Consider the following 14,321-nt stretch of genomic DNA (forward strand, 5'->3'; position numbering starts at 1 on the left):
GAATTTACATATATTTGGTTTCTATCCAAGCCAGAGGATCTTCCTGGTTTGACATTTAAACAATAACTGAGTAAACGAAAGTATACATCTATATTTTGCTAATAATGAGTTTAGTAAATATGGCTTAAGATGAAAAATATCAACAATGTGTTTATAGAGAATACATTTTGGAAAATTGTTAAGTACAGAGAAATGATAAATACAATTTAATTTTCAATGAGGCTTACGTTGTAACAAATCAAGGAGTTCAGTTTAACATGCTTGTTGTAAACAGTTGTGTCACACACACACACACACACACACACACACACACACACACACACACACAACGTATATATATACATGTACATAGTCGTAAATTTTCTTACACAGATCAACCTTTTCAAAAATTTGATCTTTTACATGTAGCATTCCACAGAGAGGACATAATACCACCTTTTTTACGCCAGTTATGGAACACTGGCTGGAACGAGAAATAATCCAATGGGCTGAAATATATTAGTTAAAAAAAAAATAATAATAATAATAAAACCCCACACGAAAAGTAACTTTCTTGTGAAGCATTGTTTGACAATATAAACAGCCCAACATTTTCTACCTAAATTGTTTTGTCCAATATCGGTACTAACGTTAACGTTAACTAATTCAGGGCCGTAGCTAGAAGTTTTGTTGTTGGGGGGGGGGGGGGGGCAACTAAGTAGTTAATAGTCTAAAACTCCTTAAACGGTTAAGAAGATAATATTCTCTAAGTTTCTATAATGCTATAATCCCCCCCCCCCCCCCCCCCCCCCCCCCAGCTACGGCCCTGTAATTGGAGGTTTGTTTTCCTGTCCAAAAATGTTAAGTTGTCTGTGATCACGTTGTTACCATTAACCCAGTTCACGGTTTGTTTGTAACAGTTTCCCTTGTTGGAATGTTAATTTTGACGCTGATTGACCATAGAAGTGCTTTGGCCGTCGTCATTATTATCATGTGTTATTAAAATAATGACTCTTTGTCTAAACATCATTTGGCTGGGAGCAGAACTACAATCATATGATATTGTGCGTACGAATATTATTTCATAAATGTGGGGATGGGATGGGGTCGTCTGCAAAATCTTTGCCATAATGAATTCGAGAAGAGAAGCTAGTTTTGCCCTAGCTCGAGTCATCTCTAGGCTTCCCCTTATTGATACACTACAACATATCAATAAGGGGAGGGATAGAGGTGACTCGAGCTAATTTTGCCCTATTGTCATTATAAAAATTATTATTTGTACACAAAGCAAAATAATCTGGCGTACGAAACACACAACGATTAAAAGGGATTAGGAAGAATTTTCGATGAGTTTGGGGTTGGTGCATAAATACAAACAATATCAAAATAGGCAAATGTCCACGATTTATTTAATATTATATAACATTATTTATACATAAACATTTTAGTGTGACGTTATAGGGAAGAGGGAAGTTATTGTCATACCCTTGGATGTATTTTAGATCCGTCACATGCTGGTATAATCAATAAGGTATATTAAGGAGGAGAGCGATCGCCGTGATCGCTACACTGGTTTTTGCGCCTAACGTTAAACAAATGTGTTATGATAGAAGACGATGGTACTAGTCGAATTGTTTCCTGAACACGCTACGAGTTTGATAAAATGAAACTCTTGGCGTTTCCGGTTCACAGAAGGCCGCACAAGTTAGCTCCCTTGACACTGTTTATCTGTGGCTTTATTATCTTTGAGAATGCTCATCTCCAGAGGCATAAGCGTACGAGACCGGGGGGGGGGGGGGGGGGGGGGGGGGGGGGAGGAGGGGGGACTAGGTAATATTAGATATATATACACATTAATGTCACTTTTTGTACAATTAACCACAAGCAAGAAGATATATAAAATAAATAAAAAATGCTTTTGCCAATCTAATTAAAATTAGCTCCACTGGTTAATTACTATTACCAGATCTAACAGCATCGCGTGGACTCCCATGTAGGTGACATTTCATCTATAAATAACAATTTAAATATCAACCAATTACACTTCGCCTTTTATAGCGTTATTCGGGAGCATACAAATTCTAAAAATATCGGGCGAGACTATTTATGCAATAGGCGAACTTGGTCTATTTCAACATTGAAAAAACATGTGGAAAAGTGCAGTAATAAACTCTGGATTGTATACTAGTATAAACAGATTTTATGGCTATACCATCACATTTTCTTTTTCGTCTTGAAACGAATTTTATGTAAAATTTTACATTGAAATTAGTTTCCGGCATACTTCATAATTCACCCGAATCATTTCGTATACCCTCGGCATAATCCCGAATGTTTTCAAATACTTTTCAAATCAATGGCATGATTTTGCAAGTAGGGTTTTGATTGGTCGAATGAAAGGTCAACTGGACATGAGCTCCAACGGGCTGCTGTTAGATCCACATGTAATAGTGGAGCTAATTTTAATTAGATTGTGTTTTTGCCAACACGAGGTTACAGTTTTATTTCACGAATGCATAGTTTACTTATTTACAACAACTGTGTTACTCCACTTGAACTTGGTCAAATTTATCCATTATGTCTTAAAGCTGTTGCTCTTCTCTGATAACTGTGGCCAGAATATTAACTGCCTGTAAAAAAGAACAAAGCTTTAATTATACCAGTGGAAAAACACAATCAAGTATTAACAGTTGTCCGAACAGATGTAGAAAGTGTGGCCTTGCACTAGTATTAACAGTAATTTACACAACTAATAGACTTCCTGTTGAATATAGGACAAGGTAAACAGTTTTAAAATGTATCAAAAAATAATGTTCAAAGATATTGGTAATATTCAAATTTTAAATAGCTTTTTTAATACTATATATTTTGCAGAAATCAAGAAAGGTTTCTTTTGTTTGGGATAGTTTATATCTGGCGTATTTAATAAACACTGTTTAGAATGCATATTGTTTACATGTAACATAATAAAAATAGTGTAGACCTCTGTTTAAAACAACAAGGTAAACTTCTCCACTACTTGATCAAACACATGTCGATAGGTGAAAACATAATATACTGTATACAATTAGTTTTGACATAACATTTTGTAAATAATTGGTTTTGACAAAATAAAATGTTCATTATTATTGGTGATATAATATTACGAGATAGAGCACAATTGTTAATATTTTAACCAATATACAAACTATACTCTTTTTGGAGTTGGGAAAGAAGGTTCTAAAATATATCAGCAGACCTTATCAAGTTCTTCCTCACTGTTCAAAGAGAATGACATCCTGATGTATTCCGATGGTTTCTGCGCAGACGTGAAGAATGCCCCATCAGTGAATATAGCACCCCTCTCCATTGCCATGGCGACCACTTTGGAACTGTCTTGTACTCCTAGCATATGTATCCACAGAAACATTCCACCATGTGGAACTTCCCACTCTGCAAGTCCTATCAATATGGTAAGAAAAAACTACATATCATCATGGATGGAATTGGAGAGACAAGGACTGGATGTGGAGTTGGATAGCAAATGAAGGTGTGAGAAAGGGAGAAACAAAAATGGACCCCGAAGGCAAAAAAAAAAAAAAAAACTAGGTGTAGGGGGATGATTATCGTTACAGGAACAGGAAGTTGGTAATAGTTTTGTCATAATGTACAGATGCAGATCTACCATTTTCGGGGTTGAAAATTAACATGAAAGCCATGGTCGCCAGCAGGGCCAGTTGAAGAAAATCTTACTGGCCCTTCTCAAATTCAACTAGCCCTCCAATTATCACATTGAAATTCAATGGCACAGCTGAAATCAAAATTAGAATGTTCTTTGTTGAATAATAACCATGCGCTCACCATATATAGTCCGTTTGCTTCAAAAGGAAACCGATGAATTGGCATGTAACTTCATAACGAATAAAGTTAAAATTCATATAAAAACTGTTTCTTAAGTTTTAAACCTATACCAACTCAAATAACATGTTTTGAAAAAAGAAATCCAGTATAAATATAAACGTTTCTGTACAAATTATCATTATACAAATTAAATCTCATTTATAATTTAGGGGTGAAGACAAAATGCTAGAACAGCCAAGGTATGGAGCTTGACTTGCATTGTCTCTAATGTAAAACATATATAATGCAGTACAAAGAGAATAAAAGTAGAACTGTGCATGCTGTTGTATATAAAACTATCTTGGGTGGCAGTCCTCTTTGTGGCGATGCAAGAAGGATGAAATAAACTTTGTGGCGATGCAAGAGTATAAAATCTCCAGGAAAGGATTTCCTCTGGAGCGGTTGTCCTCCTACAGACGAACCACGCACACGTGTGCGTTTAATTTGGATATTGTAAATGCTACAATAGTAGGCTACTAATAAAATAAATATATCTGTAAGAAACAACAAGAAAACCCCCAGCATTTTAACAAAATACTCTATGTACTTAGTTATCATATTACAAAGCTTAAAAAAACGTACCGGTACTTATTGTTTATTACAGTAATATGTGGCCAGTTATGTCATCATGTAAGTCTTGGTGTCATTTCAGATCTGATCTGTTCTTATTTCATGCAAATCCCTTAAACTTTGACCCCCACCTAACTCTGTATCTGTTAGTACACAGATTGCAAAACTGCCTATGGGCCAGTGACTTCAACACCAGCCTTCCATTGTGTTCCTAGGGCAGACCATATTGACACCTATGGTTTCCTACGTTTTCTACTTTATGAGATGACGTGTTTCGTTTTTACAATGTTTCAGACACACATGACATCTTCCATGAGGAGTTACCAGTGAGATATTTCTCGGCCACTCTGACCGCTGTTTGAGCTCTTTGTTTGTAGAAGTCGGCTACTTTTTTTCCGTGTTTTATAAATCCATCGTGGTCCATGTGCTGCAACACTTTCAAAATAAAAATCTGAAACAGAAGATCATTTAAAAATTGTAACGAGTACAACAATATCTTATTGCACATACATACATGCATACACACACACACACACACACACACACACACACACACACACACACACACACACACACACACACATATATATATATATATATATATATATATATATATATATAACATAAATGCAAATATTAATTTAGTTTATTTAATATAATTCAATTTGAATCCCGTTATTAAAAAGAATGTCTTTTCAACATTTTATACACATTTTGACAGTCTGTTTATTGAATTAATCGTTTCCAGACAAAACTATATATTACAATATTCGCTCTATCACATCAAATCATAAGAAACTTTCTAAAAACTGGTCTGGTGATTGTGGGGTGGGGGAGGGTGGACATAACAAGTAGGGCCCATACTTATAAAACTTTTAGAGTCCAGAATCAATCTCTAATAATGTCACACACATACAGTTTTTATGGCGTTGTCATGGTATTAGCGTCTCAGACTCTATTAGAGTCTTGAGTCTAGACACTAAAAGTTTTATAAGCACCAGGCCTGGTCATGAAAAGAGTTGTGGAATGGGTGCTGAATATTGGTACTAAATATGAAGGACATCAAAAGCAGCTCGCATATCTCCCCCATATACCTACCTTTGAAAATGATGCGAGTATTTGATCAGCTGATAACACAACTGAGGCCTAATGATTAAACTCTCGCAACTTTGCGATTTCATGTAGCAGTTCCAGTTCAAAGGGATTTGCGTGGACGATACAGTGTTACTTAAATGAGCTTAAGAGAGCTTTATGAATTAAGCCCCTGATTTGCATCAACCTCTGTGATATACATGTAGACGATACAGTGTTACTTAAGTGAGCTTAAGAGAGCTTTATGAATTAAGCCCCTGGTTTGCATCAACCTCTGTGATATACATGTAGACGATACAGTGTTACTTAAGTGAGCTTAAGAGAGCTTTATGAATTAAGCCCCTGGTTTGCATCAACCTCTGTGATATACATGTAGACGATACAGTGTTACTTAAGTGAGCTTAAGAGAGCTTTATGAATTAAGCCCCTGGTTTGCATCAACCTCTGTGATATACATGTAGACGATACAGTGTTACTCAAGTGAGCTTAAGAGAGATTTATGAATTAAGCCCCTGATTTGCATCAACCTCTGTGATATACATGTAGACAATACAGTGTTACTTAAGTGAACTTAAGAGAGCTTTATGAATTAAGCCCCTGATTTGCATCAACCTCTGTGATATACATGTAGTAGTTGAACCATCGGATTTAAGTCTGGTAGGCTAATGGATTTGAACCCCAGTACCAGCTCCCACTGAGAGTGAGTGTTAAAGAGTCAGTGGCTAGATGTAAGGCCACTACACCGATTTCTCTCTCATTAACCATTATACTATACATCTTGGACAGACAGCTCACATAGTTGAGGCATGTGTCCAGGACTGCATGCTAGGACCTTCAGTATATGTAAGCAAGACAAAATTTAAAATGAACTGAACTAGGTTGCTACGTGTTTTTACCTCATACCTGGGAGAGGTTTCCCGGATGGCAGGTGGTGGTCACCATGTGTCGAGTGATCCTCTCCAGAAGGTCTGTTGGTCTACTCATGTAGCCAAGTCTGGCCCTGCGGTAAATGTTTGTCATCAGTAGATATGCACAAATTATTCACAATTCACATATCACCAGGCGTGAATCCACGGTGAGTGCAGGGTGTGCAACCTCATTTTGAATTTTGAAGTGCCCCGAAAAATTCAGTGTTTACCAAATGAATACATTAATTTATTTGTCTTTAATAATATATTCATTGGCTTGCTGTTTTGGGGAGTACCTTTAAATATTGTAGGTGCCCTTTGTAAACATTGCACCCCTTCTCCTTGAATACTGTATGTCATTTTCAAACGTTGCAAACCAATCTGGAAAAATCCTGACGACATCGTTCACCTACCTCTCCAACAAATGTAACAATCATATGCATATATACATACACTTACAAGAAAAAGACAGAAACACACAGAGAGAGAGAGAGAGAGAGAGAGAGAGAGAGAGAGAGAGAGAGAGAGAGAGAGAGAGAGAGAGGGGGGGGGGGGGACATACACACAGAGACAGCGACAGACAGACATAGATATATATATATATATATATATATATATATATATATATATATATATATATATATATATTAGGCTTATGTGCCGGCATTTATGCAGATGGGGTAGGGATGAGCAACGTTTCTATTGAGGAGTCATCATGCTCCCTACATAAAAACAAACATCTCTTCGAGCAGGGCAGGGTTCAACCCCACACCTCCCACACACACAATCTTAATCCATTTACAAGTTGCATGTAAATGCTTGAACCTTACTTGGATATCAACCGAAAACTAAGTTATTCCTCTTTCATTGTTGACTGGCACGAGCACTACTGCATCTCACTAAATTCAATCCGAGGAATGTGAGAAATATCACACCTGAGAAAGGTTACATTTTATGGGATGGTTTCTCGCACCTGGTTTCTCAAAGAAATGAAAGTCTGCATACCCTGCTGACAAGAGCTTTGTGAAAGTGTCCAGTCTAATCACCCGACCGTCAGTATCCAGAGAGAGAAAGCTCGGCACTCTGGGCTGTGAGTACAAACATAATGAGATATTAATAATAGTGGACAGAAAGTGTATATAAAACAACATTTAGGATCACTGAAACATTATATAAAGCCTATCTCGTGAATTACAATATACTATATCATTCACCCACCATCTGTATCCACTGAAAGAAACCTCAATCCTCTTGGCCCCATGTTTATAAATCTTTTAAGAGTCCAGACTTAATCTCTAATGACGTCACACACATACAATTTGTATGGCGTTGTCATGACATTTGTGTCTCAGATTCTATTAGTCTTGAGTCTAGACTCTAAAAGTTTTATAAGCACCAGGCCATGACTGGAAACAGAAACCAGTTGAAGTATCACAAACACACACAGTCAGTCATAACAGTGTATGTAACAGACATTCAGAGCCATTCAAAAGTTATGAAACTAACTTGTCTCAGATGATGACATACCAGTCGTTTACCCACTTACAATGCTGGACTGAACACAACTCTGAAATGTGTAACACTCGATGCAAAATATTTACTCTACTAATGTGTACTGATTCAGAATCTCATCTGTAAAACTATCACTAGGCCACATTTCGATGCTGGTATCATGCACCATAGATACAGTGTGTCTATCTTCACAGGAAAACCTGGACACTTGCTTACAAACCATTACTAGTCTCGAATCTGGACTCTAAAATTGTGTATGCAAGTACATTATATATTTTTCAAAAAAAGAAGGGGAACCTGAAATATTAAAACATACCTTTTGACCACAGACATCCTAGAAAAGAACGTTCAGGTCTGTTTATCAACACACCGAAACACATTCCATAGTTTGCACATGCATCATGCAGTTTCCCCGTACACGTGCGTGGGGTGTCATTCTCGATTTTGACAATTTCCAGGAAGATCCATTAATCACTGTGGAACATTATTTCTCTCAATCTTTTTCATTCTGTTGATCATACAGTTATTATTGCTTTGTTTTTAGTCATTTTTATTGTTTGAATTTGCGATTTACTGATAAAAAAACGTCAACTTTCAAATTTCACTTCTGACCCCAATTGTCCTTCAAGATCTTTGGTGGTCATAAGACCTACTGTAATACTGAAACTACCGGTTGTAATATTTGCTCAATTAATTCACTATTGTCATATAACCATTCCTCACACCTAATATACCTTACAATTTTGGCAATTGTAAATTCTTATTAGAGTTCCCCTACTTTTTTTGAACATTATATATAGTAACATGATATAAGCATCCAGACTTGAGGCTAGCAGTGTCCAGACTTTAATCACATTTACATGTACGGACGAGACTTCATAATTTAAAGTCATGTTGCTCGAGCACAGGGTAAAATGATCAATAAATGTGAAAGTCAGCTCCAGTCTTAACCTTGGCAAACTGTATCAGGAAATAAGGGTCATCTTCAAGAATGAGTATGCCATATGTTCTGGCTATTTTGTAGATCTCTTGTTTTCTCGCCAGTGACCACGTGATTCCCGTGGGGTTGGCGGCAGACGGACAGCAGTACATAAGCCTAGGACATCTGCCATCAGTCTGTTCATCCCAGCTAGACAACACTGTCTCCAAACTGGACGGCAGCATCCCATCACAATCAGACTTTACCGAGCTGGACTTCGCCCCAATCGGTATAATCTATAATTAAAAGAACATGTATTATCATTAACACATGGATATTGTACATAGAAGGTTATGTTGTAGCAAAATATAAAATATAAGACATGTAACAAGACCACTCATTGGGTTTTAAAAATTCGACTGTGAAGTCAATGGTCATAAAACTAGAAATGTTCATTCTGATTCTGAAAAACCTCCATGTAAAGAAAAAAATCCCTTAACTTTGAGTACAGAACGAAATGTAAGCTATCATGCAAATGACTGGAACTTAGTTGGATTCCGATACGAAAAGGAAAACTACTATGGGTGGTACACTATTGCAAGGACAAAATATTCCCTCAAACTTAAAAGGAATTTAAAAGTATACGATTATGGAAATATTTACAACAGTCATTGCATAAAGTTATTTCGCTTGTTTCTAATATAAACCATGCAATTAAAATTATGTATTCCAGAGGAGTTATATTCTTTACGTCCCAAGGCAAAGTATGTTGCATTGCAATTGATTTCAAAATGTTTAAATGTGAAACCTAACCATGTTTTTAAATATGAAACGTAACCACGTGTTTACTATAGTTCCTATTCCATTTCTCAGGGCGGGGCGTAGCCCAGTGGTACAACGCTCGCTCGATGCGCGGTCGGTCTGGGATCGACCCCCGTCGGTGGGCTCATTGGGCTATTTCTCGTTCCAGCCAGTGCACCACGACTGGCATATCAAAGGCCGTGGTGTGTACTACCCTGCCTGTGGGATGGTGCATATAAAAGACCCATTGCTGCTAATCGAAAAGAGTAGCGGCTGGCCAGTATTAGGTATGTAGAATACTTTAGTTCCTATTGTGGAATTTGTTGAGAAATGACATATTAAATAAACATAAATACTTATGGGGGAAAAAATAAGGGATCCCATAAATAGTAAAAGCAAAGAATGGCCTCGACTAAAACGCTCGCCCAGAGGGATATTCAGTCTCACATTACATCTTTGTATTTTAAATAGACATTACGACGTTAGTAGACAGTTATATTTGATCTATAGGCGTACGGGATCCCATTTGTGTTGGGGGCAGGCTGGCTTTTGCCCGAATTAAACGAAAATGCCAGAATCTGGATAACAACTCTTTTTTTTCATATTAGTATTACTACCAAACAGCTGTATAGGGTTGCAAACGAATCACTACGCATTTTTACAGGGATTACAATTAATTTTGAGGGTAGAATGATTGTAATATTTGGTAAAAAGGTCTTATGTTAGCACATTTTGTCCGACCATCTGCGTAATTTTTGCCCGAATTTGAGGTTTTTCCCCCTGACTCGTACGCTTATGCAAGTGTCCCCTTATGTTTTACAACTATCATTTGCCTAATTACTACTGGTGTGATACACATTTTGAAGGTATCTGAAGCGTAGAAGCAAATACTTTGCATCTGGGCGTAGACTTTTATGCCCGGTCTAGGACCAAATACTTCGCCTTTTGTTTTTTTTGTTTTTTTGTTGTTGTTGTTTTTTTTTTTTTGGGGGGGAGGAGGTCTGTAACTGCCAGTTCTGTTCATGGATAATGTTTGACAAGTTTCCATCAGAGAACTGTTCAAACATCGACGCCAGACGTCGCCAAATCTGGACGTACGTTTATATATAATAATATAGGGATAGTTTTGAACTAGGTAATGACTAGATAACTCACCGTATTGAACACGCATGCGTAGGTAAACTCTTCTGTCAAAACCGAATCACCTTCGTCGAGAATAGCGTCGCACACCTGGATAAGAAACAAGACCACCCTAAGTTCAGCTACCCGTTTTTCGCTACGTTTGTGAACTATTTTGACTGGTTTCAGAAGTGGGTGTTTTTTTTTTGGGGGGGGGGTGGGGGGTGGGGGGTGGGGTTTAACATAAAGCGCCAAACCATTTGGCGGACGTTTTTCTGCTCAGTCTGGCTGAAATCAGCCCTGGTAGGACAAGCTAAGTTTAATATTTTAGGTAATGGAGGGAAGGAAGGAAGGAAATGTTTTATTTAATGACGCACTCAACACATTTTATTTTCGGTTATATGGCGTCAGACATATGGTTCCTGCTGTCGCTTCATGGGCTACTCTTTTTCGATTAGCAGCAAGGGATCTTTTATATGCAACATCCCACAGACATGATAGTACATGCCACAGCCTTTGTTACACCATGTGAGCACTGTCTGGAATGAAGGAAGGAAATGTTTTATTTAACGACGCACTCAACACATTTTATTTACAGTTATATGGTTAAGGACCACAGATACTGAGAGAGGAAACCCGCTGTCGCCACTTCATGGGCTACTCTTTTTTGAGGAAGGGATCTTTTATATGCACCATCCCATAGACAGGATAGCACATACCACGGCCTTTGATGTACCAGTCATGGTGCACTGGCTGGAGCGAGAAATAGCTCAATGGGCCCACCGACGGGGATCGATCCCAAACCGACGGCGCATCAAGCGAGCACTTTACCACTGGGCTACGTCCCGCCCCTGTCTGGAACGAGAAATAGCCCAATGGGGCCAACGACGGGGAACAGCTGGCAATGGGCATAATGTCCATGACTAAACAAGTGCCATGCCTAACAAGGAAAGGACTATATCGTAATTTGTTGTCTATTGCCCGCTTCACCAGATAATGACACCTCAGCACATTTTATAATTAAAGTTTGTGTTTTGTTTAACGACACCACTGGAGCATATTAATGTATTATTCATCGGAGTCATGGGAAGGAAATGGTTTATTTAATGACACACTCAACACATTTTATTTACGGTTATATGGTTAAGGACCACACAGATATTGAAGGAGGAAACCCCCTGTCGTGGTCAATGGATATTGTATATGCACCATCCCATAGACAGGATAGCACATATGATAACACATAACATTTGATGTACCAGTCGTGGTGCACTGGCTGGAGCGAGAATTAGCCCATATATTTTTTTTCCATTAGCACCATATGATCTTTTATATGCATTTTCACACAGCCATGTTTTTAGTGCTGGGGTGTCGTTAAACATCTATTCTATTCTATTTTTCCCACAGACAGAATAGCACATACGACGGCCTTTGATATACAAATTGTGGGGCACGGGTCAGGATGAGAGAAACAAAGAGTCCATCGGTAGATTCTATGACATCGAAGGAGTGGCTGAAGGGTTTTTTTTAGGGAGGAGATGATATAATAAACTGTAAAAGGATGATAACGATAAAAGGCTAAACCTTTAAGATCTCCGGGTCCGAGGAGTATATTTAAGCGTGTGTGTGTGTGTGTGTGTGTGTGTGTGTAGGGATTCTTGGACAGATGAGAAATGTCCCAAATGCTCGAAGTAATACGTTCGTGTACATATGAGAAAACGTTTTTAAATGTGTTAAACTTCTGTTTTCAACACAAAGGTATTTTATATTAAACTGATTCAAACTTGCATATCAATAAGTTTCAGGTATCACCAGGCCTGTAGGAACGATATCTTTTTCACAATCGCTAGTGAACGGGACAGTCTGTGCTTGGGGCGTATTTTTATCTTTATTTCTATAGCTAGGACGGACAAAAAACACAAACAATAACATATATTTTGTCCTTAAGTTGAGATACAGGCTCCCCAACCCCGTTCCTTCGGGCCTGATCACCTCTCCCTCACTGGAAAGTTGAGGGTACAGGCTCCCCAGCCCCGTTCCTTCGGGCCTGATCACCTCTCCCTCACTGGAAAGTTGAGGGTACAGGCTCCCAGCCCCGTTGCTTCGGGCCTGATCACCTCTCCATCACTGGAAAGTTGAGGGTACAGGCTCCCCAGCCCCGTTGCTTCGGGCCTGATCACCTCTCCATCACTGGAAAGTTGAGGGTACAGGCTCCCCAGCCCCGTTCCTTCGGGCCTGATCACCTCTCCCTCACTGGAAAGTTGAGGGTACAGGCTCCCAGCCCCGTTCCTTCGGGCCTGATCACCTCTCCATCACTGGAAAGTTGAGGGTACAGGCTCCCCAGCCCCGTTGCTTCGGACCTGATCACCTCTCCATCACTGGAAAGTTGAGGGTACAGGCTCCCAGCCCCGTTCCTTCGGGCCTGATCACCTCTCCATCACTGGAAAGTTGAGGGTACAGGCTCCCCACCCCCGTTCCTTCGGGCCTGATCATCTCTCCATCACTGGAAAGTTGAGGGTACAGGCTCCCCAGCCCCGTTGCTTCGGACCTGATCACCTCTCCATCACTGGAAAGTTGAGGGTACAGGCTCCCCACCCCCGTTCCTTCGGGCCTGATCATCTCTCCATCACTGGAATTTGAGGGTACAGGCTCCCCAGCCCCGTTGCTTCGGACCTGATCACCTCTCCATCACTGGAAAGTTGAGGGTACAGGCTCCCCACCCCCGTTCCTTCGGGCCTGATCATCTCTCCATCACTGGAAAGTTGAGGGTACAGGCTCCCCAGCCCCGTTGCTTCGGACCTGATCACCTCTCCCTCACTGGAAAGTTGAGGGTACAGGCTCCCCAGCCCCGTTCCTTCGGGCCTGATCACCTCTCCATCACTGGAAAGTTGAGGGTACAGGCTCCCCACCCCCATTCCTTCGAGCCTGATCATCTCTGGACTCCTAATAAAGAGGTTTAATCTTCCCCAACCGGCGCAGATCGTCTGCGACAGTTCCCTATTTTTATTTGGTCTGTTTCGATCTGTGACGTGTGACATATGGTCTGTATCGATCTGCGACGTGTGACATATTTTATGGCAACCAAACTGTAGATCCTGACCTTGCCTATTCCGTCGGTGCTGCCAATCGTCATGATGAGGTTCATGCTACTGGGTTTGTCGCCATTGTCAAAGAGGGGCGGGTTGTGCAGACGTCGCTGCAGTTGCGTCAACCACTCCCGTAGATCCAGATTACTAACCAAATAAAATAACTGTCAATAGGCTGACTATGCCGTGTAAAAAAACAAGACAGCTATTAGAACAGTAGAGATGTTGAGGGCTAGTAACCTGTAGTCCATCGCAGCGTCCATGAACATTGGTGGGTTTTGGGTTGGGTTTTTTTTAAATAACTTCAGTTTCATTCAACCTAAGAAGAAAAAGTGTTTTTGGAAATAAAAAAATAAAAAACCCAAACAAAACCCCACTATTTGTGTGTGCAATTTAGAAATTAATTGACTCAGAAGTAATTAACTTGTAGTATGAGAGAGAGAGAGAGAGAGAGAG

The 14,321-nt window shown here is 39.5% G+C and overlaps 1 protein-coding gene across 1 annotated transcript; it reads right to left on the reverse strand.

Moving 5' to 3' along the window:
- Positions 1 to 2,561: 2,561 nt before the first annotated feature.
- LOC121374810 (kynurenine/alpha-aminoadipate aminotransferase, mitochondrial-like) lies at positions 2,562 to 13,398 on the reverse strand. The gene is made up of 9 exons (XM_041501922.1): positions 13,148 to 13,398; positions 12,846 to 13,032; positions 10,816 to 10,890; positions 8,892 to 9,155; positions 7,434 to 7,516; positions 6,424 to 6,520; positions 4,753 to 4,879; positions 3,218 to 3,420; positions 2,562 to 2,609 (listed from the first exon to the last, which is right to left on the reverse strand). The coding sequence occupies exons 1-9, from the start codon at positions 13,396 to 13,398 to the stop codon at positions 2,562 to 2,564; spliced, it is 1,335 nt and encodes a 444-aa protein (XP_041357856.1).
- Positions 13,399 to 14,321: the final 923 nt, after the last annotated feature.

Source organism: Gigantopelta aegis, chromosome 6 (assembly GCF_016097555.1).
Source record: "Gigantopelta aegis isolate Gae_Host chromosome 6, Gae_host_genome, whole genome shotgun sequence".
Taxonomy (NCBI): Eukaryota; Metazoa; Mollusca; class Gastropoda; order Neomphalida; family Peltospiridae; genus Gigantopelta; species Gigantopelta aegis.

Coding starts and splice junctions, on each gene's coding strand:
- LOC121374810 (XM_041501922.1), bottom strand. CDS start 13,398: ATGATCAGGCCCGAAGGAACGGGGGTGGGGAGCCTGTACCCTCAACTT. Junction 9,156..10,815: donor ACGCATGCGTGTTCAATACG/GTGAGTTATCTA, acceptor TTTTAATTATAG/ATTATACCGATTGGGGCGAA. Junction 6,521..7,433: donor ACAAAGCTCTTGTCAGCAGG/GTATGCAGACTT, acceptor CATTTACCGCAG/GGCCAGACTTGGCTACATGA.